Source organism: Oryzias latipes, chromosome 11 (genome assembly GCF_053564925.1).
Source record: "Oryzias latipes strain Hd-rR chromosome 11, Olatipes_Hd-rR_3.1".
In the NCBI taxonomy this organism is placed as follows: Eukaryota; Metazoa; Chordata; class Actinopteri; order Beloniformes; family Adrianichthyidae; genus Oryzias; species Oryzias latipes.
This window is the reverse complement of record NC_136247.1, coordinates 11,697,583-11,723,066: the sequence shown is the minus strand read 5'-3', so window position 1 is coordinate 11,723,066 and position 25,484 is coordinate 11,697,583. Positions and strand designations below refer to the sequence as shown.

At 40.5% G+C, this 25,484-nt stretch overlaps 3 protein-coding genes and 1 long non-coding RNA gene across 8 annotated transcripts in view; 1 reads left to right on the top strand and 3 right to left on the bottom strand.

The window, feature by feature from the left end:
* nfatc1 (nuclear factor of activated T cells 1) overlaps nt 1-5,670 on the bottom strand; it is a 32,327-nt gene extending 26,657 nt beyond the window's left edge. Inside the window, exons 1-4 of the mRNA XM_004074292.5 lie at nt 5,082-5,670; nt 4,840-4,989; nt 2,785-3,829; nt 2,385-2,544 (exon numbers count right to left, since the gene is read on the bottom strand). Of these exons, the coding sequence (XP_004074340.1) occupies nt 2,385-2,544; nt 2,785-3,829; nt 4,840-4,858 (1,224 nt within the window). The 5' untranslated portion in view covers nt 4,859-4,989; nt 5,082-5,670. The remainder of the gene's footprint in view (nt 1-2,384; nt 2,545-2,784; nt 3,830-4,839; nt 4,990-5,081) is intronic.
* Nucleotides 5,671-7,838: 2,168 nt separating this feature from the next.
* stx12 (syntaxin 12) lies at nt 7,839-14,853 on the bottom strand. Of its 4 annotated transcripts, none has more exons than XM_011481053.4 (10): nt 14,716-14,853; nt 14,017-14,152; nt 13,502-13,571; nt 12,603-12,702; nt 12,006-12,143; nt 11,532-11,575; nt 9,575-9,680; nt 9,276-9,348; nt 8,597-8,679; nt 7,839-8,517 (listed from the first exon to the last, which is right to left on the bottom strand). In XM_011481053.4, exons 2-10 carry the CDS (start codon nt 14,111-14,113, stop codon nt 8,425-8,427), a joined length of 804 nt encoding a protein of 267 aa, XP_011479355.1. In that variant the 5' UTR covers nt 14,114-14,152; nt 14,716-14,853; the 3' UTR covers nt 7,839-8,424. The 4 variants fall into 4 exon arrangements, with proteins under 4 accessions (XP_011479355.1, XP_004074141.1, XP_011479356.1 ...); XM_004074093.5 differs by having other exon boundaries at nt 14,699-14,837; XM_011481054.4 differs by having other exon boundaries at nt 14,712-14,817.
* The window catches only part of si:ch211-57n23.4 (immunoglobulin superfamily DCC subclass member 3), a 25,944-nt gene continuing 15,243 nt past the window's right edge, over nt 14,784-25,484 (top strand). Inside the window, exon 1 of one of the 2 annotated variants that reach the window (XM_078954765.1) lies at nt 14,784-14,908. Coding sequence is in view for 1 of the 2 variants with exons in the window: in XM_004074293.5 (XP_004074341.1) it covers nt 23,107-23,155 (49 nt within the window). In the remaining variant the exon portion in view is untranslated. Of the gene's footprint in view, nt 14,909-22,819; nt 23,156-25,484 lie in introns of those variants that run through there. The other variant, XM_004074293.5, reaches the window with a different exon arrangement.
* LOC144995245 (uncharacterized) lies at nt 17,504-20,436 on the bottom strand. The gene is made up of 4 exons (XR_013658854.1): nt 20,261-20,436; nt 19,516-19,706; nt 19,290-19,386; nt 17,504-17,789 (listed from the first exon to the last, which is right to left on the bottom strand). It is a non-coding gene; the product is annotated as an uncharacterized LOC144995245 (long non-coding RNA).

The following is a 25,484-nucleotide window of genomic DNA, read 5'->3' as shown; positions in this document are numbered from 1 at the left end:
CAATCCTCTGAGTGGACACACAACACTACAGAGAGGCGTTCCTGGGTCTGCTGCTGGCAGAAGCAAGGGTGGGGTCGATGCAGCCAGCAGCAATGGCACCAAAGAAATACCTAACAACCCACCTAACTATGTGGATTCTGGACATGGACACATAGCACACCCTCTGGCCAGTTACTTCCAAGCACAAGTAACAATGGGGGGTTTGATCCAAAATATGAGACAACGTTTTTCATCCAGACCAGAAACTCCTGCACACCTAACACTTGTTATGACAAAGTCTCTGGGCTGCCTTGTGTGAGGCTCCCTCCAACATCTCCAGCAGAGCCTCCAGGAACGTGTGTGGTTTACTGCTACTGCCTCCGCTGGGCGCAATGATGTCAGCCGTGCACACAGTTTTCCCAAACAAAGGAAAGTCTGTGTGGTTGGGGCTGTAGCTGGCAGAAAATTTGGGGAGGTGGGGGTGGGGGATGGATTAAGGTTTTTAAAAAATGCACACTGCTTCAGCTGAGGTAAAGCCAGACCCCTTCATTAAATCATTATTTTCATCTCAACATCTGAAATGTGAGCAGAGCACAGAAATGAGGAAGGCGCTGGCTTTCAAGGTCCACGGTTTGTTTCAGTTTCTCAACATGCTGGTGATTCATTTCAGCAATTTTTTTTAGCACTATTCATTTCATTCCCATTAGAGATATTAAAATTTATTTACACACTATCAAATGGTTTTTGCAAACAAACAAAAGAGAGTGTTAAACTTAAAGACAATTTTCCTGTTTTTTTTTATTTGATCCACTATTAACTTGCAGTAAAATGTGAGTTATAGAAACTTTCTCTTGCTCAGACGTTCAAGCTCTGCAGACCTAACTTCTGAGAGCTGAAATTCCTGTTCCAGCTGGCTTTTCAAACAAAAAGGAGATGGACTGTGTCGGCCTGGCAAAAGGATAAAAGAGGATCAAGACTCTTTGTGAACCCAAAACCGTTTCTGTAACCTAATTGGAGAATTCGTCTTTTAACTTAGTCAGACTACATAATAAACTATTAAAAGGTCAAACTGGCCTTGGGGGCTTTCATTTTAAAAAGAAAAACAATTAGAATGGGTCAACAGCAATTAGCTAACTGATCCTGGTTGAGTTTCGTCAAGGTATGAACAACATCTTAAATGAAAATTGTTTTTTAAATGTTCTTGTGGCCTTTTTCTCATGATGGAGGACATATAACAAAAAATTAAGATTAAAACTGCATTTCTAAATATTTCTTTATTCAAATTGCTGTATTTCAGGAGCAGATGAAGAAATGCTGTTGGAAAAAGCTTTTAGCAGTGACATAGGTGCTGCAGTCGGCAGGCCACAAGCACCGCATAGATCCACATAGATCCACGTACGTCTTTGTTTTCCTCATCGGTGCTGGCATTTGAATCCAAACTGGATCAACTTGACAGATCCAATGTTGGTTGCCGTTTTTGTTGCACCGCTAATGTTGGGTTCGGGTTGTGAGGGGCTGTAAGCTAGTGGAAGAGAGTGCAAACAAAGGGATGATGGGAAATGAGAGAAGGCTTTCTCCACGCAAACAGTCCCGTCCACAGCTCAGAGGGGAATTTCTAATGAAATGCCGCTCTGCAGGAACTATGTCCAAGAAAACGACAGTGACTTTTTGATTTTTGCTAAAAATGGCATAATCATGATAAAAAAAACACTTTTGAAATAGATCAAAAGATGATCAAAGTGGGTCTTTAAACCCTTTTTGAGAAAGTCATCCTCTCACTGACAGCTTCTTCACTGTGGCCTCTTTATTTATTTAGGACCTGAGGTAATGTTTCTGAGAGGAAATGACAAAAACATCTGTAGTTATCCAGGTTTTCCCTCCCTCACACTTGACCAGCAGAGGTGCTGCGGTTAAAGCTCCCGACTAAGCTCTTACTGTCCGTGCTACGTTACTTTGCAACTGTCTGCCCGGGGTTTGCAATGGAAATGTCTGAGTCACCGCCGTCTGACCAGGACCTGGCGGTGTGGCTCCATGTGTCTCACAGCATATCTGTGAGGCTCTATTCAGAAATTCTGCATCACCGAAGAACAGATCAGCCAGACGCTTAGTGGGGAAAGAGTGGAAGCGAAAAGTGGTGAAGTTCTGAACAGAGGGTCAAACTGAGCCTGATAGTTTTTGCACATGTTAGTTTTCACACTAACAGGAAAGATCTGGTTTCTCAGCATGCGGTTCATATCCACAAGGAGGCCATGAGAGATTTGCATGTTCTTTTTTTTTGTTGATTTATTTTTAAAGGATCTTCAGGATCATCTATTTGTGAAAAAAAAAACCACAAACAAACATATGTGATGATTTCAAAAGGAAACAAAAGGTATCATTAAATCCAAGTAGAAGCAAAATCTTACCTGGACAACTGGGTGCCCCCCAGCCAGAGCCTTTACTGCCCCCCTGCTGCCTTCCGTCTCATAATGAGCTCGATGATGAGGCTTGGGCTGCACTTCGATCTGCAGGCTGTAAGGCCCTGAGGTACACGGCAACTGCCAATCCAGAGCTGGCAGAGACGAGCTGAAGGAAAAGAACAATTCCAACATGTAAATATTGACTTTACTTTCATTTTAGAGGCAAGTATCAGGGCAGAATGTTCACAATGGATGGCATATGCTTATGTTTGCAGCTCAATGGCTTTTAAAGCTACCTAGAGCAATTTGAATACCTTATGATAATAATAAGTTGTGTTTTTATTTGCTTTTGGAACTCTTTTGCAAGCAGGTAAAGGCTTTTCTTTTATATCCATCCTTTGGTTACCTTAGATACTGCTTTGGTTTTCCCCAGGAGAATGGGTGCTGTGGCATATCCATCAGCCCTGTACAGATGTCCTCTTTCTTCAGATGCTGGCAAACTGCAGGGTTTTCATCTTTACAGAGCGCCTCCGAACTTGGTTCATCACATCCAGGCTCCACTTTGAGGCTGACGGTGGAGCTGTGCTCCTGGCTGGTTTTTCGGGCCTTCATGGGGATTCCCTCGCCGAGGTCGCTCATTCCATCTGTGGTCAGGGCATTGATGGCTGCCAGGATGGCAGAGTTGGTGTACTGGTTGGTGTTTGGCATCCAACTGTCCTCTGTAACACTGAGGCGGGGGGACGTGTGGAGGGAGGGCCCCGGGGAGTGGTTGGGTGAGTATGGAAAATGCCGGTGCGATGTGTGACAGCCGGTGAAACTGTACTTCCTCTTTGCGCCGTAAGGTGAAACGGGCCTTGAGCTCCGCTGCCCCATCCAGCTGTCCTCTATTAAACTCGTACGAGGTGATGTGGAGGGGGTGTGCCGAGGGGAGCCGCCAGAGGACATACATACAGCAGGGAGAGTAAGGGTGGATCCCTTAGGGGACACGGAGGGCGATTGCCATGGGGAGTTCTGGGGAGAGTTGTCAATGTTGTAGGAGAAGCCTGACTCGTAGGAAGCATCTGAGAGCCCACTGCGAGACGAGATGCTGCTGGAAGGACTCAGGCAGCTGGGATCCCGGTAACCATCTATGCTGGGGAGGGTTAGTGTCACAATGGAGTTGACTCTCTTGGCAACCGAGAGGTTGCTCTCCTCCGTGTCATCCTCAGGAAACTGACTGTAGGCTGTGATCTCAATACGAGGGCTCTCCAGGGTCGGGGCACCATTGGGTCGGACGCCTGAGGATGAGTAGAAACCGGCTGCTCCCATTTCTTCTTGGGAGTCATAACTGGGAGAGTCAGTGGCGGACACAGATAGAATGGGGCTGGACTGCAGGCTGTGGAACTGGGAAGGGAGACAAGGGCTACCCAGTGGGAGGGAAAGGCTGACATTTGGCGCGCAGCCATATGCATCTGGAAAGCACACAGAGTGAGTTTGTTACTATAAATTCAAACACATGTTCACTCAGTGAGATGGAGGAGAGGTTTGTGCAGAGCTGCTGCAAAAGTGTTGCCATTCTTGGGTTTGAGCATCTCCAAAAGTAAGCAGCTTAAAACTCTTTCACCATGGTGGGAACCGAAGACTCATTTCACTCTATGCAAAATATGTCCTTAAGCTGTTCCATTGAAAAAAAGTACTTCACAGAAATAAACGCAGTAGGGACAAAATGTTTTTTGTTGGCCTAAATGTTAGCTGTGCCCACCCCGTGGACGCTGACAGTTGCGTGTCAGCGCTTGTGCTGGTACATGTGAAGCCCTGGCTGTCTGTGGTGACGGCTGAGGTCACAATTAGTGCCAGAGGAAGAGCGTGCTTCCACAGTTCACATATCCTGGCAACTGTGACTACACTGAGATGGAGACGGCCGCTGCAGACGGATGGAGGGAACCGCCACAGCTTCTGTCTGCTGTAATTTGGAGACAATTAGGGCTCAAATATAAAGGGTATGACATCAGTGAAGCCCTGCATGACTTTTCCAAATAAAAGAAAATGATGCCTGTGATAAATAATTGACTAAAATTAGCTGCGGTGAACTAGCTGACATCCCAAAAAGACGCCCAAAGGGGACAACTCAATACAGATCTCTGAATCACTTGCAGTGTTACCAGCATGCAGACCATTAGCACACATTCAATTGAAACTATTTTGGGCACAAGCTGAAGTTAAAACAGAACCACACCCTCCCTGGTCAAGTCAGCAGTGAAGCATTTCTAAACATCAAAACAGTAGCCCAAAAGTCTTTCAGACAGTAGGGAAGCAGGGTTCACGGTAAAAAGAACTGTAAATTTGAAAACATTTCATTCACGGTTTGAAAAGCCAACACCAAATGATAAGTTATAAAGTTCAGGTCCACAAAAAAACTACAAAAACAAAAAGAAATGAACAGACTTTAGAGTAACTTTCACATAGAAAAACATAAACTCACCCTCTTCTGCTGATTTCATTTTCCTCCTGAGCAAAGAAACGTTCAGACTGTGGGTCAAACTGCAAACTGGAAAAATTCCTTCCCATATATTTCTCAGTTATTGCGCAGGATTGCTCTCCTCCACAGATATTTGGATGGATATTTACAACACTAAAGACACAAAAAATTATTATTTACATAAGAGATTTAAAAAAAAAAAAAAAAAAAAAAGAAAGAAAGAAAAGAAGAACGTGGAGACGGACTTCTGCGGAGACGGTGTTGCGCGCAAACGTGTTCCCTGCCTGTACCGGGGGATCCTGGCGCTGCTGTGCGCTCTGACGCATTGCTCCGGCGCGCTGACGACTTCTGCGCTTTTAAAGCCGGGGATCACCTCGGCGGCGACGCGCCGCCTTCTGCGCCATGACGCGCCCGTGAGTTCGACGGGTCTAGAGGGGATCTGGTGCCTTCAGCATAGCTGGGATAAAGAAGAAGGGTGGAAGCCTGAAGAGAAGGACCCTCGAGGGGTGGAGGATGGACTTGCAGGAGGATGAAAAGGTCAATTTCTATTCTCTAATGAAATTTTTGCCTAAAAACGGCCTGTACTCTGTGTTGAAGTATGTTCTATGATCTAAACTTCTTAAGTGTAGAGAAAAAAACTGAAATAATAAAAAAAAAAAACAAATCCTGGGCAAATCCCCCCAACGACTCACAGCACCAGACCAGTCACCGCCCACCCATCCTCCAACCCCCCTCTGCCTCACCCTGAATCAGGTTAGGATGGAGTTAAGGAGAACAAAGGCCAGGAAGGCAACAGGCCCTGACAGCATCACCTCCAGGCTCCTCAGGGAGTGTGTAGACCAGCTCTGTGTGGTGATGCTGTTCATATTTAATATGAGCCTCAGACTGGAGAAGGTACCAGTCCTCTGGAGGACTTCCTGCCTGGTTCCGGTTCCAAAGGTACCTCGTCCTACGGAACCGAACCACTTCAGACCTGTCGCCTTGACTTCCCACCTGATGAAGGCTATGGAGAGGATCATCCTCACCCATCTCTGCACTCAGGTGAGCTCAGCACTGGGCCCGCTGCAGTTTGCATATCGACCAGGCATCGGGGTGGATGACGCCATCATCTACCTGCAGCATCGGGCCCTGTCTCACCTGGAGGCCCCTGGGAGCACTGTGAGAGTCATGTTTTTTGATTTCTCCAGTGCTTTCAACACAATTCAGCCATCACTGCTGAGGAGGAAGCTGGAGGTTGCAGGTGTGGACCAACATCTGGTTGCTTGGACCATCAACTACCTCACAGACAGGCCACAGTTTGTGAGGCTGCGCGACTGTGTGTCTGATGTGGTGGTCTGCAGCACGGGGGCACCTCAAGGGACTGTGCTCTCCCCATTCCTGTTTACCCTGTACACATCAGACTTCACCTACGACTCCCACCACTGTCACCTGCAGAAGTTCTCAGATGACAGTGCCATTGTGGGCTGTGTATCAGGGGGGGATGAGCAGGAGTACAAGGGGGTCATCACTGACTTTGTTAGCTGGTGTGAAGTTAACCACCTGCTGCTTAACACCAGCAAGACAAAGGAGCTGATACTGAACTTCAAGAGGTCCTCACCATCACAGTCACCGGTGAACATCCAGGGTTCAGACATTGAGGTCGTGGACACATTTAAATATCTGGGTGTTCACCTGAACAACAGACTGGACTGGTCCAACAACACGGATGCTCTGTACAGGAGGGGCCAGAGTCGCCTTCACCTGCTGAGGAGACTGAGGTCCTTTGGCGTGTGCAGACAGCTGCTGAGGACCTTTTACGACACTGTGGTGGCCTCAGTGGTCCTTTATGGAGTTGTGTGCTGGGCGGGGGGCAGTGCAGGCAGAGACTTGAAGAGGCTTAACAAACTGGTTAGGAAGGCCGGCTCTGTCCTGGGCTGCACACTTGAGTCCATCGAGGAGGTGGCGGACAGGAGGATGTTGGCTAAGCTGACATCCATCATGGATAACCCCTCCCACCCCCTGCACAAAACTGTAGAGGCGCTGACCAGCTCCTTCAGCACAAGACTGTTGCACCCTCAGTGTAAGAAGGAGCGCTACCGCAGGTCATTCCTCCCCACAGCCATCAGACTGTACAACACCGTGTCAAAGTGACGCTCCACGGTCCCAGGGGTGTTTTTCTGTTTAGTCGTTGATTCATTTACTTTTGTTGTAGTTGTTGTTTTTCAATTTTAAATTGTTTTTTGTTCCTGAACAGTTGTTTGTTTTTGTTTTTGGTGTGAACTTCATTAGTTATTTCTGTATTTTGAAAAAATTTGTAATGTTTTTTTACAGTTTACATGTTTTGCAGACCGCATGTATTTTACACTTTTGCAGCTGTATTTATTTAATATTTATTTCTTTCCTAAATAAGAATCTCATTTTTGATAATTTTTCATAATAATTTTAGTAATATTTTTAATTATCTAATATAAATGTAATTTGTGATGTCCTTTATAGATGTTATATTATATAGATTATTTCTGAATGTCGTGTTGCTGCCACAGAAATGAAATTTCCCCATTGTGGGATTAATAAAGTCATCTATCTAAATCCTGGGGTGCTGATCATTTTAGCCATATCTGTATACAAAGAGTTTATTTTAAAGTAGGAATGGGATTTTCTTATAATTTATGTCTGAATTCAGATAGTTTTACATATTAAAGATTCAAAATAGGAACGTTTCCCCCAGCCCACATTCATTGTTGCCGTCTTTAGGCTAAAATGAGCAAATTTTATACTAGCAATAAAATGTGTTTGAACATTTTATACTTTGTTTAATAAGGAGTAGATCCATAATTTAAGCCAATCACTGCATTCTGTTTGTACTTTAATTTTTCTTAGTTTTCCAGTTGTATTAGTCCTGTATCACATGCTTACATTACAGAAAAGAGCATGACCATGGATAAGGCATGATGGGAAATCTACACATTCTGCAGTGATTCACACTTTGTGCAGGTTTATAAAAGAACACAAGTGCAAAAGAATATGAGCGCTTATGATGTTTATTGTGCATACTGTAGGGAGTCACAGAAATCCATTTTATACACCGCATATGAAAACAACAGCCTTTCTAGTTCAGTGCTGAAAACAGACATGGATGTTTATCATTTACAACATGTACAACCGACCGCTATTAGACGCTGTTATAATGAAAGAAACAAAGCATAGCCAGACCTGGAGCTTTCTTAAAGCAGCAGAGGAAACAAAACAGAGAAGAAATAAATCACCTAAACAAGATGCATTATTTCAGTTATCATTAAAAATACATTAGTAAATAGCATTAGTGTGGTAAATAAGACAAGGGAGGTGTAAGTACATTTAAGGACTTTCATAAATTAGACAGTATTCTGTTGTCTGTTCCTTCTTCAATCAGACAAAATAGATTCTTTAACTACTTTACAAATAAACGGACTGGATCCTTTCAGATGAAATGTTCACGTTGACTGTGGCACAAACCCCCTGCTGTGCTGACGGCTTTCCAGCTTTCTTGCCGTTCCAATTGAATGCTATAAGGTGGAAAGGGGGCGGGGCTAAAATGGAGTGTTCAACCACCGAATGTGGGACTTCAGCTCACTTGCACGCCCACCAGATAAGGAGGGCAAGGACGAGGAGGATAAGGGAGCAGACCATGGCAAAGATGCACATCTTCTTTCGAGACTTTTGCTGAGGAGCGGAAAACACAGAAAGGTGAGCTGGAACCTGCGCTCTATGGCGGCTGTGGGAGGGGCGGGTGCAGGCTCACCTGATAGTGTACCGCTCTCTGTAGCTGGTCCCTTCCTCGCTCTACGTGAACCTCAGCGCTCTCCACATTCGCTTCTATGCTGTCTGAAAGGCGGAACATACACCGTCATCAACTGGAAAGTAGCAACAACCCTTAATATGCCAGGATTACAACTTCTGTTTTTTTTAGAGGAATATTATTTTTCAGTACTGATACTATTTATTTCAGAAAGTTACTTAACCATTTGTTGGTTAAGTAACCATGTGTTGACGTTCTTTCTATTGTTTTGGATGAGGACGTTTGTTCACCCTTTCAAGCAGAAGTTACCTGGCACAGAAAAATCTTCAGTTACAAGATATTTCTTTAAGCTTCTGGCATCAACCACTGCAACAGTTTGGCCAACGTTTTTTTTTTTTTTACCCTAGTTTGGACAAAACGTCCTTCTGCTTTCCCTCTTCCTAAAACTCAAACATCATCCAATCAGTGATGGATGTATAACACCTACCTTTTCCAGTTTCTTATATTGTTTCAGTGGTTTTTGGAATTTTGTTTTTCTAATTTCTAAAATGCAAGTTTTTTGGGTTCTTTTTTTTATTGTCGTTGTGATCTTTTCATATGTTTTTGCATTGAGGGGTTTGTTGATGTAATTTGCACTTCAGGGCCACCGTAGATGGGAATGACCACAACAAATCTTGCTTACCAACCATCTCTCCTTGGTCGTGAATCATTACCGCCAAGTCCTTAAAGATCTGGTTTACATCCATGATGTCGGACTGAAATAAACAGACAAAACACAAGAGTCAGCTGAAGAACGGGCCCCCGTTTCCCCATGAAACACAAAAACTTGACTGGGAGCCTATTTTATTAGAGATGTCGGATCCGCCCACCTACTGATTACGGTACCAGAGAAGCAGCAAGAGCAGAAAATGATTTAAAGGAAGCAGGAAGTCGGTAGTTGGAGACTGGCTTTGAGTGAAAGTGTGCAGAAATCAGACTCACCTCCAGCTGTCGGATGTTGGTTTCTCTTTCTCTGATCAGCTCCAGGTCCTCCTCTGTGATGGCAACATCTTCAGTTTGGATCGTCATCTGACCCACGTCCTCCTGGCTTTAGACAAACAGGTTGGACACGGGGGGGAGAATAAGACTTACAGTAAAAGGTGGAATTGATCACATGAATCATGAGATTGATAGCAACAATAGTTGCCCAGCAGTAAAAATGTTATAAAAATCTCTTTTTTCAGTTTGTGGTAAAATCGCAAGTGTTTTTTAGACGGCACCACTTTTACTGTCCTGGGGTTTTTAAACCAAATCTAAAAAGCGGTGCAAAAGGTTTTCTGTCAAAACAAATCAGTAATGATTGATAATGATCCTAATCGAGACATTTGGAAATCTATTTGAGCTAAGAGAAACTAAAAACTGTAAACATGGCAGTGCAGCCAACAAACAGACATGTCAACATTGTTAATATAGAGAATGAAACCTGACGGTTTGTGCAACAATCATGCAATATCAATGTAGTCTAATTTCAATTTAAAACGATGCATATTTTCAAAGAGACTCGATCCAGAACTAGTTCCTAAATGGACTCAGCTCAAAGAAACAAATGCATGTGTATTTATTTTAGTGAAGTTCTCAACAGAGCACATAGAGCTGGATTTCCTAAAGAAAACATCTGCAAATTTGACAGCATGGGTAAAACCATGTTGCACTACTACTATCCACGTACTATCCAGACATACTGTGAAATATTAGACATTAGATCCGTTAATCCTTTAGGTAAAGATTCATTTTCTGGCAGAACAAAACAAAGAATTGGAAGTTTGTGTGAACAGATAAATGAACCAGGGCTGCAGTGGTTGTTTTCCATCTATATTTAGTACATCTGTATGTTATGCATTACAAAAATGAACACACAAGAGGCTGACGGTACTGCTGTAAGGATGAAGTCAAGGTGACCTGAGTGATTCTTTTGTTCTTGTTAAAATATTCAGGAATGTTAGAGGTTCTCGTTTTATGGACTACAATTCCAAATTCAGTCATTGTGGGGATTTTTTTGTAGGTGCAGTGGTGCAATAAACCCCACTTTCACTTTTTACTTGGGAGCTGAGGTAGAGGCTCATACATATCTTGGTGTTAACCTGGAAATTCAACAGTAATGATTTTCAAGCAGATTGAGGTTCATTTCATGTTTGTAGCTAAATGTTTCATATCTTCTGAGCGTCGTCTGGTGCAGAGTAGCCGACTTAAAGAGGCTAAACTAACTAATATAGAGAGCTGGGAGTCTTTTGTAGGCTTTACTCTAGAGCTAAATGTTTAATAAGGAGTCTGTTGGATGAAAACTATTAAGCAAATTCTTTAAGGGAGAAACTCAACAACAACAGTGTCTTCAGATCTCTAAAGAATGTTAGAAAACCATTTAGTACATCTTCTACTTCAGGATCCATAAAGTCTTGTTTTAAACAAATTATCAAATTCTTTCTCGTACATTTTTAGATATAAACAATCATTTTAATGGTCTCTTCCACTAATAACTCGATTTCTATTGGATTAAATGACATTTTGCAACATTCTCTTTCTTCTTTCAAACTCTAACGCAGCAAATCCTCATCACAGCACCAACGTTTTCATTCATCCAATCATATCTAGTCTTTTTATTTCATGGATGAGTGGAGGTGATGGAAGAATTTCAACATTTGGATGTGTTCCTGTAGGAAAAACTGGACTGGATTTGTTACAGTAAATCAGATCCTTTGTGCAACAGTTTTATTTATGTCACATAAAGGAATAAAAAGGTTTCCTGACAGAACATTTATTTAAAGAAATGGTGTTCTGACATTGAAAACTTCAGAAAGATGAACTTGTTTTCTGACGTCTGAAATGATTAAGTCATCATGTAGATTTTGGGTATAGAAGTGTCCTTCTACAGGTAAACCCTGAGAGAAGGAAAGTCACTTACTTATCAAAAGAAACCAGCTTTTCATCCCGAAAACCATCTTCATTCTGGAAACAGAACACAAAGACTCCAGTTAAGTCAGCAGGTTGAAGAAACAACATCCCTTAAGAAACACGGGTGGTTTTATGTCATTTAGACTGTTCCTACAAACAAAACCATTGTCTTCACCCCAAACTGCTAAATCACAGCATGTCTAAACTTTTCATTTCATTTGTGGATGTTAAAATTTTTACAGCTCTGATAAAACAAGATTTTTCTACCTTTCATGACTTCAAATAGTCACAATAATACACAACTGGATTTGGATTAGATGAATCATCAGATAAGTTATGGGACTTTTCAAAATAGGACAATTAAAATCCTAAGTAGGAGAAAAAATGCTGATGATTAACAGGTAAAAGGAAAAATAAGGAATATTGTGGTTGTTTTCCACACTTTTCCTGGTGTTGTGTGAATCCATTCCTGAGTCTCACTCACTGAGAGGCGGGATCCCGCTCTGGCTCTGGCTATGGACTCCCGCTCTTTCTCGGCTGCGTGTCGCTGAACCGCCTGGAAGTTGTTGAGCGCCGCAGAGAAATCACTCATGAGCCGGTCTCTCTGAATCTTCTGCTGCCTCTGGACAGAGCAGAGCACCCAAAGCACATTAGGAGACACTTTTTAAAAAAGCATTTAGATAACGGTTAAGATTTTAAAGTTCAATCCTGACAATCACTTTCCAACATTCAAGCAGCAACATTGTAACTTAACTCCTATTTTTTCCTAAAGATTTTCAGGAAAAATCCCTGCTTCCTCTGTATCGTTTATACATAAACTCGGCTTTCATCTCCTGCTTAAAATTTACAAAACAAAAAATTAGCAAATCTCAACTACAAGAATCGCCTTCTTTTACTAATATCTGATCACTTCAGAGGTCACAACAGCAAACCATCTCCCTCCAGTTAAACCTTTCTGCTGCAAAAATACTTTGAAGTACTGCTGCACACCGTGTTTGGAATACTGCAGTCAGGGGAGACAGTTTTGGTAAAAACTCAGGATTTGGTCTTCATGCAGACGTTTCAACAAACTCCCACTTACCTGTTCAGAGGGGGATAGAGGCGCAGGGACAGAGCCTAGTTCTTTAAGGTGTTTGTTGGTTTCCTTCGCAAGCTGGTTAGTGTAGTGCTGGATCTGCTGCCTGCAGAGAAAACTGTGCATCAATAAAAACAGGACTGAACATCAGCCACAAGAAGAAGCTGCTTCCCAGATTCAGGCTATTACAGTCCCAGCCATTCTGCTCCACACTAAAGCACACTCAATGTGTAATGCACTACTGTTAATGCATCTGTAAATTGCTTTTATTGTCAATTCAATTCAAATAAAGCTTGAAATTTTTAATTTTCTTAGTATTTTTTTTTAAATCAAATAATAGAGCTTTTCTACCAGCTCTGAAATAAATCAAAATTTTAAAATTCTTTGCAAAGTGAAAACACGCCATCAAAAAGTGTGACACATTCATTTAGTCGCAGAAGACAAAAGAGATTATTGAAGTTTACTCCACAACCACCAGCAACAGTCATTTAACCTCTTCCTGGTCTCACAGCATCACTTAAATGTGCAAAGCAGGAGGACTCCTGGGTCAGTAGATGTAGGTTTTGTAGCTGAAACCAAATTTTGTCACCAAAAAGCCTGAATTATAACAATTTTAAAGGTTTTACTTCTCAATACATATGATTAACAACAGTGTGTGCAAGAAATGCATGTAAAGCAAACTGGCTGTGTTAGTTTTTTTTTTCATATTGTCTTAAACATAAGTCAGGGTGCCTTATTGAATAATTGCATCAGTGTTGGTCTCATATTCAGCCTCATTAGGAGGTTATTACCAACAAAGATAACACTGATATTTGCATCAGATGTTAACCAGCTAGAAAACCTCCATCTGCCTGTGTTTTCATTAAAACTGGTAGAAAAAAATGAAACAAGAAATGATGACATACAGACGATCGTGAAGTTCACTGGAGTCTTGCCTTGTCCCTTGCTGGTTCACCATGGTCTTAATCTGTGCGGCTGTCAGGAAAACAGAAACAATCTTAATCTCCAAAACCTTTACTCAGGGATCATCTGTGTGCACAGATATCAAACAACAACACAGAAAAAAACACAAAAACCAATCCAAACCGCAGAAGCAAACGAGCTAAGAAATAGTTTAGTGTCCATTCTTGTATAGACAGCAGAAAATGCAACTTAATTTGTGAGTTTTGTACCAAAGAATGTAAGCACTTATTTACTGTACACATCTCAAAAAGGAAGCAAACCTGAACATTTAGAATAGTGTATTTTCCTGAAGCACTTGTGATGAATTAGCCATGTGATTGCTTAACCTGGATCTCCCCCCCTGAACAGGCCTGAGTTAAGCAGCAGATCATCACGATTCTTGTAAGCATTCTCACATGACTTCTTCCTGAGCCAGTGACTAACAATGAGTCTCAGCTCCCAGCAATGGAGGACTCACTGTTCTGTGTGATCTTCTGGATGTTGGAGCTGCATGTCTGAATAAGGGAGCCAAAGTCCCTCGGGACAGGGCGGAACTCCGCTTTACCGTAGGACATGTTTGAGGCGGAAGGCTTGGCTTTGATGTTGAGCTAAAACTGTGCATGCAAAAAAAGAAAAGGAAATTTGAAAAAGGCCACAAACTGTTATTTAACATGAATAATTCAATCTAAAACTCCAAATGTAGGTCGGAGGGAGAATGCAATCACGCTTCAAAACTTACTAAAACGCACAGACTAAAAAGCTGACATTTATTAAAATCATCACACAAAATTATAATACAGACTAGTAAAGTATATACAGAACTGTTAGGATTTCGCTGCTTTTTTTTTTTGACATGACGCACACCATAAGACCCGTACGCTTATTTAACTAACCAGCAGATGTTGACTTATAGACAAACATGAAGCCGCAACGTTAACATATTGATAGTATAACCACAACAATGTTACCAGAGCGACGTTCTGCTAACGGAATTTTACATCACAGAGTGACATTCCCAACAACACGTAGCGGAACGATGCTAACGTGTTAGCTAAACGTGCTAACTTCTAAGCGTTAGATTATAAACGATGAAATCGTTGCGTTGCATATTTAAAATAGCGTTTAATCGACATTTGAAACTACGAAACAAGGTAACTGACGTTTATTTTATACTTGCATATGATTCAGCTGAAGAAACAAATTCTCGCCCTTCGATCAGGGCTTGGTTCCGGATTCAGCTGAGATCACCGAGCCCTACTTCCTCTGACAACCAATCAGGTCACGCATTTGAAACCAAACCACCAATCAAAACGCTGTAGCGTGCCCGGGTCCAGTGAGCCACCAATCAAAACTGAGCATTCGACTTCCTGGTATGTGACATTTCGGTATGACGTTGTTTTTTGTTGTTTTGTTTTTTTTAAATGCTCATACAGACCAAGTAAGGGTGAACAAACGTTATAAATGCGCATATAGAAAAAAAAGAAATTCCCGGGTCCAGATTTTTCATATAGAAAAGAACATCAGATAAGGAAAAAAAGGGAATATTTAAAACTTTGAGTGACAACCAACTGTGAATATCAGTCCAAAATATTTTTGCAACTGTAAAAGAGATGTTCTACGTTTCAGTTTCAGATGAACAGAATATGCGTGGTTCTGATTGAAATTTGAATCTTTTATGTAAAAAATCTCCAACAGGGTAAATTTTAGATATTATTTTAAAATGCGTTTCTTTCATTTTAGGTGGAAGTGGGTACTTTGTGTATAAAGAAAAAGATTTGTCCATTAGGGTGGTTTCTAAGTCGCGTTCATTGTTTATGCTAAAGTTGCAGAAAATTATTTGTTTAAAGGTTAGAGTTTATTGTTGCCTTTTTTATCTTTTAGGGGAATATCATTAACTTTTCCATTAATTCTGGAAATTGTGGTTTGATTGCATTGTATTGTAATATGTTATGAATAAGATTAAGTAAAGGTATGGTAATTGCTTAACAGACTTTGCTATAACAGTTACTAGAATCCTTAATTTTGTATTTAGTTACAAACCCATTGTATGATAACAGCATTCCATCAGTACGCATCAAGTCATAGACAAAACACACACCATTATTCAGAAATAAACAAGGATTTATTGTTTACAGTTATAAATCTGCCGCCACCAGTGTGTGAATGGGTCTGTGTTTGTAAACCGCTTTGGGCCTTGTAGGTAGAAAAGCGCTATATACTGTAAGTGTACGCCATTTACACCATAACTGCGGGGTTGAAGATGCTGCAAGGGAAAACATACATGGAGTGCCATTATCAAGTGGCTGGAATAATATACAGAAACACGTGTGCAGAATATGAACTGGAAACCTCAAAGTCAAAAAGAGAAACACCTCTGAAGGTGATAGAGAATGAAAGGGCAAAGATCCTGTGGGACTTCCAGATACTGACTGACAGGATGGTAATGGCGAACCAACCAGACATTGTAGTGGTGGATAAAGAACAGAGGAAAGCCGTTGTGGTGGATGTGGCAGTGCCAAGTGATGGGAACATCAGGAAGAAGGAACATGAGAAACTGGAGAAATACCAGAGACTCAGAGAAGAACTGGAGAAAGCCTGGAAAGTGAAGGTGACAGTGGTGCCTGTGGTAATAGACCTTTTTCACACTTCCGCATTTTTCGACCGGAAATACGTCAATGACGTGTAAAACAACTTCCTGTTAGCGTAGCAGCAGATATGAAGAATGGCAGAGTCGAAGAGTTGCAGTCTCTGTTGCGTTCCAGGCTGTTCGTCTTCCTACCAAAAACAGCCTTACTTTTCATTTCATTATTTTCCTGTGGATCCAAACCTGAAACCCAAATGGATATAGGCGATGCGAAGAGATGAAGGGCATAGTTTTAATGTAAACACAGGTAGCACCCTCTGCTGCCGGCACTTACTAACTTCGCTCCGGATGGGGTGCGGCTGCGTCGTTCGTCGCCTGAAGAGTGGTGTCGTCCGGAGTATTTTCCCTTGGAAAAACTTTACTGCTCCTTTGAGAAGGGAGTCAGTATATGACAGAACCTCAAACGTCAGTCTATGCAGCTATGCTGTGAAGATACTAGCATACGGTGGCTAAGCTAAGGCAGTAAAGATGGATCAGGACTACGTGACACAGGTAAGGTTGTTCATAATGTGTTTGGTTAACGTTAGTCAACTATGTGTACCGTTATTGGATAAATGCATTTCTACCTGAAAAAATTAATATTTATAATAAAAGATGTTCATGCTCTCACCTATTTTAATTACATGTATTTAATCACTTTTGAGCATTTTGTCATTTTGTAATTTCCTTAACAAAAATAAATTAAATGTATTTGTAATTAAATACTTAACATACTTTTCAAAACATGATTACTGTGTTGTGTTGAAAGGTAGCATAAATATATTAAGACTGATTTTTAATTTCTTTATCTTCACATGTGCTCTGGATGAGGCTTTGGATTACATCCATGACTTAGAAGCCAAGTTCCTTTGCTGGACCCAGGAGACGATGTCATGGCGGACAAAAGTTCCTCGTTCAAGACCTCCTTACTGACATTGGATCTAAGATCATCATTCCACCTTTTAAGCTTTCAGCTCAATTCAGCAAGGAGGAAAATGAACAAATCCAAGCCATCACCCGCCTCAGAATTATGGTGGAAAGAGTGATCAGTAGGATAAAGTCCTTCCACATCAGGGACTCTCCCGTGCCGCTCACACTGATGGGCGGTGTGAATCAGATCTGGCTTAACCGCCGTGTTTTGGCAAATTATCAAGGACTTTTTTGTTTTGAAGAGTGAATTAATGTTTGGTATGTAAATAATGTATAATGTTCAAATAGTATGGAAAAATTTAGTGTTTCCACATATTCTTAAAATCTAATTAAATATAAATGTTATATTCGTAATATTTTTCTGTTGAAATGTGACTGACTACACAAAAAATTAGATGAACAAATAAAACAATTTTGGTCAAAATTGTGCCTCATTTAATTTTTTGGTATGCAAATAACATCAAACATTTACAATAAAAAATAACATTACAGATCAACAGTAAGACAGAAGGCTGAACTGATTGTTAAAGACAAGATAAGTGTAATTTAAGGTATGCATTCATGCATTTGCCACAATATATATCCAAGTTCTCTTTCATTCCATCTCAGAAACCCATCCAACACAGCCATGAGAGGTTGGGGCTGCACCTGGCATAATCTGCTTCCAGATGCCATCAGATATGGATCTGGCTGTGGTCCTACACAAGAGAAACACAACACACAAAAGTTAGACATAAACTGTCAACCAGGACAAAACTGAAGTTTTAATCATCGGTTCTGAAGACAAGAGAGAGATGATTTTACCACATCTTCATAATTTTAAACCTTCTCCATGTGTGAGAAACCTGGGCGTACTTTTTGACTCTGAGCTAAATTTTATCCCACACATTAAAAATGTCGTTAAGACAGGATTTTATCATCTCAAAAACATTGCCAGAGTCGCCCGTTCCTCTCTCTTGCCAGCACAGAGGTACTAATGCATGCTTTTATTTTCAGTCGTTTAGATTATTGTAATGCCCTTCTCTCTGGTTTACCCAAAAAGTCTCTTTCAAACTTACAACTTCTACAGAACTCAGCCGCACGAGTTCTGACGAGGACCAGAGGGCGGGAACACATTACACCGGTTTTAAAATCGCTGCATTGGCTCCCTGTGCGTTTCAGGATTGATTTTAAAGTTCTTTTAATGGTTTATAAATGTTTTTATGGTCTTGGGCCTTCTTATTTAAATGATATTCTTTTAAAATATGAGCCCTCGGGGCCCTGAGGTCCTCCGGTGCTGGCCTCTTAGTTGTTCCCAAGGTGAGGACCAAAACTTATGGTGAGGCTTCGTTCTGCCATTATGGTCCTGGCCTGTGGAACGGCCTTCCGGAGAACCTCAGGGCCGCAGAGACAGTAGAGGTTTGTAAGAAGAGGCTCAAGACTCACCTTTTTAATTTAGCTTTTAGTTGATTTTAACTGCTAATTTATTCTATTAGTTTTAATATATGCTATTTTATGTATTTATTTTAATTTTATGCATCTTATTCTCAATTTTATGTATTTTTTTTTCTTCTTTTTTATGTTTTTAATTTTAGCATCTTATGATTTTAGCCCCAGTGTTTCTTGAGGGGATCTTTTCCTCCAGGGATTGCCGGCTTGGTCAGCGGTTGTTGCTGCAGTTGTTGCCCTTGCTGGGGCGGCTGGGGTCTAATTTTACAGCTTTTGGGTGTGAGGGGGACCCCGGTGTTGTCCCGGTCTGGGTGGGCGCTGTGGCGATGTTCCGGTGGCCGGGCTGGCTCCTGGTATGAAAGGATTCCCAGATACTGTTTCCTCACAACAGAGCCAAGCCATGCTTGTTTGTTTGTTTATTTATTTATTTATTTATTTATTTATTCTTTTACAGTTACATAGTCATATTTCATTGTACGTGGGAGCCATGGGTCATGTGCTTTAATGGAGGGGAGTGGGAAGGGTGAAGGGTGGGTTGGGGTTTTTATTGTAATGTTGTGTGTTTACTGTTTTTAGTGTTAAAGCGCTTCGAGCTGCAATAAAGTGCATGAGAAGCGCTATTTTATAAATAAAGTTTGATTTGATTTGATAAGTGCATAACTACATTTCAATTTAATTCATTATATCTGCTGTAACCATAATTTGGTTAGTCATAAGATTAGAAAAAAAAAAAACTTAACTTGCTCACAAAGCAACAAAAAGTGAATCACCTGTAAATGCCTTGTACAGTGTGGACCTCTGACCGTCCCTGCCAACTGTTTTGGGCTTTTGCACCATCAGCTCACTAACCGGTTCAGGATGGATTCCCTTATAAGTAAAAGGCAAAAAGCAATTACAGTCTGTAGTCACTACTTGGGGTGTTTTTATAATAATTTAGAGTTGTTCTGGATACACATCCGTTCTTAAAAAATAATGACAATATGATCACAAACCCACCTGTGCTCTTGGTCTGTGCCATCTTTGCAAGCCACTCGTGCAGGCCGGGGGGGTGGAGCAGCCTGCAGACCCAGCTGTGAATAATGTGCGCTCTGGAACAGGATGGCAACTATGTGATTGCAAAATCCTTTAGCAGCCACACAACTGCAGAAGAAAGCTTTCAGGTTGGCACATTCTGCATCCAGTGATATCTAGACACAATAAATTAAATAGGTTGAAATTAAGACATACTTATGTTGCTACATCAATGTAAAATGAAACTATAACTTTCAGTAGGGTGACCAGATTTGAGTTTGTAAAAAACAGGAGTGAAGTGAGTTTGTGAGATATTTCATCGAGAGTAATTGGTGTTCAGAGCTGCATAAATGAAGCAAATATAATTACATTTCATCTATGTTCAATGTTATTTTATTATATAAGTATCAAAAGAGAGGACATGTCCAGGAAAAGAGGACTTCTGCTCACCATACTTTCAGAAAAATAATACTAGTAAGTGAAGAAAGTGCCGCAACCGCAGCAAAAAGAATGAAGACGCATTTGGGCAACTTAACATTTCTTATTTACAGCTTCACCAAATTTTTGGGTGTTATGTTAATCTCATGCCTTTTCACTTAAACATACACACAGCATATTCACTGCGATGTGTTATGCCTTATATTACAAATTAATAACACCAGGATTTACAGTTGACGTAAACAAAGAGTTAGCGGTGATGCGGCTATGGCTAAAGCTAGCTGAAGCTTACCTTGGTAATGGTGGATAAACTCTTCGTGGACGAATTTATATCCCTTGTCCAATTTGTTTCCTTTAGTGGACGAATGCATCTTCACACTATTCATCACATCGGTGCTGGTGAACTTCGGAACACAACTCAGGCTCTTCGAAAACACTCTAGGCTCTGCCATTCCTCCGCAAGCGAAGCACAAACCGGAACTAGGTTTACACGTTGATGACGTACTTCCGGTTTTTGCGAAAAAGGTCTATAGGAGCACTTGGGGCAGTAACCCCGAATGCTCCAATTATACATATAAATATATAATATATTTATATATATAACTTGAAATTGATCTAAGACATCAATCCTAAAGCTGAGCAGGAAAATAACAACTAAAGTCTCAACTTACAAACATATGGGATTTGAAAACAGTAATATAAATATTAAAAAAAAGAACCATTATTAGTTCACAAATTAAAAAGGAAAAACAGTTTATCTGTCATTTTCGTGACTGGACATTTAAGCAATATGATGGTGACGTTTCTGGAGATTTAACACATCTAGTTGTCATACCTAATATAGCCACTAGATGGGGCACACCTGAGTGAGTGATGCACAGAGGGCTCTAGGCCTTGTGCTGTCTATGGGGTCAAGATGACCATTGACGTGTTCTCCCTACCATGACAAAGGTGGATAAAGGTGGAGAGGATTTCATGTAATCCATGGACACCAATGAAGATCACAAATCATTGAAGAAAGAAGGTTCAGCGCACTGTCTAGTGGGTCTAGATGACTCAACTCCCAACGTTAAAGTGCCTAAGATAGCACAAGGGCTAGATCTGCTGATAAGTGAAGCGCATATTTGTGATTAAATGTTAGTTTAGAGGCTTCCTAAAGAAAGAAAAAAAGATTTGTTTAAAGTCTACAGAAAATAGTAAGTTGGTTCAATAAAAGGTTAATGTACTGCTAATAAGGTAAAACAGGCACTAAAAAATTGTACATTTTGTATTTAAAATCACAATAACAGTGGGTTCATTTTTATTTAGGCCAATCATCCTTCATTTTCCATTATTGAATAAATGCAAGGGGTTCTTGACAGTAATGACAAACATATGTTTGTAACTAAACAAAAACTAAACTAAACTCGTTGATGCGTAGAAATAAACTAAATAATCTACTTTTTTTGCCTTTTTTAACGCTGATATTTAAGTTATTTTGATGATACAGTAGCTTTATAGAGAAATACTGCTTTTTATATTCTCAACAATGTTAAAAATTACATTACATTTCTGATTTTAGACATTACCTTTTTATGAGTGCCTCATATTTTCTGATACCTGTCAGAAAGTAGTTAGATAACAAAAAACAAAACTAGCCAGAGTCCATGCGTAAAAGAAGCAGAACAGCAGCCCTTTAGGACTGCGAATGGACACATATGTCTTAAGTCTTTGTCAGAGGTGGTTTTATCTTTTTGTTAAATCCTTGCAGCTCCAGTGCATATTCCCAGACTCAGCACAAAGTTTTGATCCCCGTTGGCCACGGGATCAAAACGGCACACACTGGTGGCGGCTGACACCCGTCCGTCATAGGAAACTCCAGACTCCGGTGGCATCAGGCATGTCAGGGTGACGATTGAGTGGGCACGGTCGGGTGGCCCCAAAGTCCAAATGGGCCCTTCCGTGATGCAGCAAGCAGCATCCAAAACAGAGGTGACAAAGACCAATGAATGAGTTTTGTAAAAGTAAACATTTGTCGAGACACTTGTGAAAATCTAGAAGGTTTATAAAAAGCAACAATGCCAAGTTTGCTTTGCACTCAGTATTTTTAAAGAATGCAACTGTGCAGCCTGGAACAGGGACAAAAACTCACACTCTTACCTAATTTAGACACAAAATGTAAACATGTAAAGCCTCACTCAGTTGCTTAAATGTTAAACAAATAAACTTAAACATCTTTATTTTGGATGTAAAAAAACAATATAATGATATAATTGCAGCCCAGAAAAGAGTAAAAAAGCTATGCTAAAAACCAAAAAGGTTATACATTTAAAGAATTGATCAAAGATAAAATCACAATCACTTTCACAAGAGAAGATAGAATGTCTGTATATAAATATTTATATATATGTTTATATCTATATAGTTATAGATATAGATATCTAAACATATAGGTTTCTGACTTTTGGGTGAGAGTGTACACATGCCTTAGAGGATTTCGGTTACTATCGATACTGTTTACAATTTGTTGCAAACAGTGAAAGCAAATGAATACACAACTCAACAGCATGCAAAGTTAGCAAAATTGCTGCCCAAACAGAATCCAAGAGGCTATCTTGTCAGACTCACAGACGGCCTTTTTTTATGAAATATTTTCTAGATGAATTTGACTTGGACAAAAACTGTTCATCCTTCAGTGGGGTTGAGAGCAGTGTGGTCCGCTCTGGCCACAGCTGGGCCATGGATTATGAAAGAGAAGGGGGAAGGCTTTCTGTTTACCATGCATATCAATCATGACGGTCATGTCCCTCCATGTTTTCTGAGCTGGGATTGGCTCACATGAGACCAACCTACCAGCAGTCTTCCATCATTCATTGAGAACAATGACGCCGAATGACTAATAGGCCTTGTCCAGCCAGAGAAGTCTTCTTCACTCTCTTCTGAAAGCAGATTGGGTCATGACCAGCAGCCACCATTGAGCTCAACGCTCAACCAAATAGCAACTAAAATGCTTTAATGACTAAGTTTGAGCTTTATCCCAAGTGATTCGGTATTGTAGGTGGATATCGATTTGTTTTCCATTGGATTACTTTTATTTTGTGATTTTTTTCTTCATGGTATTGAGCTTTAATTCAAGGAACTGAAAGAAACAAGACCAAAATGAAGGCAGTGATCTTCCTCCTGTGTTTGTCAGCCTTCCACTGCCTGAGTAAGTGAAGCTTCTCTTGTGTTTCCGGCGTTTATTATAAGGAAAACAAGATTTTCTTTCGTTAATATCATAAATCTTCAGTTAATTTGACTATTTCTGTGTACCATTAATGTACAGATTGCAGCTTTGGATAGGTAGAACCACAGCTCTGGGTAAAAGTCAAGTTTTCTTTTAAAGAGAAGATCTTTAAAGGTTTGTGTGAGAGGAAGACCCTTTTGGTAAACTCCAGAGCTTTCTCAGATGATTTTTTGCAGAGGTCATCAAATATCTTATCAACTCTACGTCCAGTTCACACAATTTCTTGATGATTTCATGTTGACAGCAAACCTGAGAGACGTGCGTGTTGATGGTAATTTTTAAATGGGTAAGTCAGAAATAACTAGTGAGAACTTTTTTAGTTATGATATTTAAGAAAATGTTAAGAATTATGATTTTGTTTAATTTGACAATGGGCTGCAAACTATAATTGTGAAGGAAAAAGGTGAAGGCAACTTTGAACGCTGGGGGAGGGATAGTGCAGATGTTGGATGCTCTGTCTTTAACTTAGACTACAAAAACTGGTTACGATCTATAACCTGATGTGCTTTTGTAAGGTAGAACAAGTTGTCTGAGTGTGTGTGTTTGTGTGTGTGTGTGTGTGTGAGTTGGGTAGTGGCCAGCACGTGCACAATAGCTCCCCAAAATCTGCTTTGACCTTTGTGACCTGACCTTGACACACTCATCTCCATAACACTGGCCTATGTCTGCACCCAGGTTCAGACCTTTTTAAAAGTGTGTGTCCAGAAGGTAACCCCTCCAGCTGCCCAAGCGTGCTCACACCCTCCTATGGAGTGTCCGGCATCCACTCATGGATAAAACGGTGGCTCTTGGTATCATCCACAGCAGGGAGTGAAATGAATTCACAGTGGTTGTTCTTGTCAGGAAATCCACACTAATGGCCTATAGCATAAATGTCGGAATCTTATTTGATTGTTTTTTAGTTTTATTTATTGATGTGACATTACACTCTTAGCTATTTAAGCAAGATTATGACGTTAATTATATTATTATTATATATAACTGGGTAAAAAGGAGGAAGTGTGATATTTATTATCTTACAAATGTAAAGTAACCTTTTTCTTTCTATAGTTACCTCTCTTTCTTGCCTTTTTGTCAGTTTGTTTGAAGCACTCTATGATGAGGCTGCAGCAGATGACTGCAAAGAAACCAGAAAACTGTGCAACATGGTACAAGAGGCTTTGAGCTTCCCTAAAAACTACAGTATTCCTTGTGGGTTTTTTCATCTGTTTGTTATTTGGGTGTAAGTTTCAGTTTTCTGAACAGAGAGACATGGACAATTGTTACAGCTCTTCTCTCTCTAGTGTAGCAGACTTTACAATACTAGCCCAGTAAAATCAGGTGGAAATTTGGACTTTTTTTTAACTTTGCTGTGGCTTAATTCATGATTTTGTTTGGTTTCAGACAACCATTAGCAGGGGGAAAAATGGGGTGTTATTGGAACTGCAATGTTTACCATGCTCTGCAAAGGCCAGTCAATTGTGAGCTTAAAATCTAGGGGTGGGGTGGGGGTGGGGGTGGGGGGTTATTGTGAGCAACTGAAATTCTAGAGTTGGAACAGCCTTACAACTTTACTCCTGAAACTAACAAAAGCGTTCAAAACTCTTTTATTTATTTAAGATCTGCAGAACTACAAATAATCATTAATCTAAGTGCTGCAAATGTGCATTTGGTTCATCTTTGGTTGCATTTGTTTGATACAAGGACCTAAGCAAATCATGATAAGTTCTCTCACACAAATAGGCAGGTGTTTGAACTCATATCTGCATTGTTTAGAGCTCAGCAATTGTGAGCAATAGTAGTTGTGGATGGTGGTTGTGAAGGTAGAGGTTGTAGTCATTGGTGGAGGTCTTAAAACTTTAATAACACAAATATTAATTGAAAGACCAAATGAAAAAACTTGAGTTGGACAAGAGAAAACTAACAATGTCAATTTCTAAACATGAAATAATAAAGCAGTAAGAAAACCTGACAACGAGAAAAAAGAAACCAGATTCAGACATACTAATGAACTGAACTTAAATAGAAGCCAATTGAGTCAACTAGGAGTGTTCAAGAGGCACAAAAACAACAAATATGAAACCAAAATCCACAATGAATACAAAACCATAAAATCAATATAACTAGACAAAAATCTGCACCAACCTTCATAGCAATGTTTTGAGCACTCTTATTGTGACACATCAGAACATTTCTTTTCAATCATCGGTAGGAATCGTGCTAAATTCCCCCACCCCCCTCCGCCTCAGGATCTCTGAATCTAATTACAAAG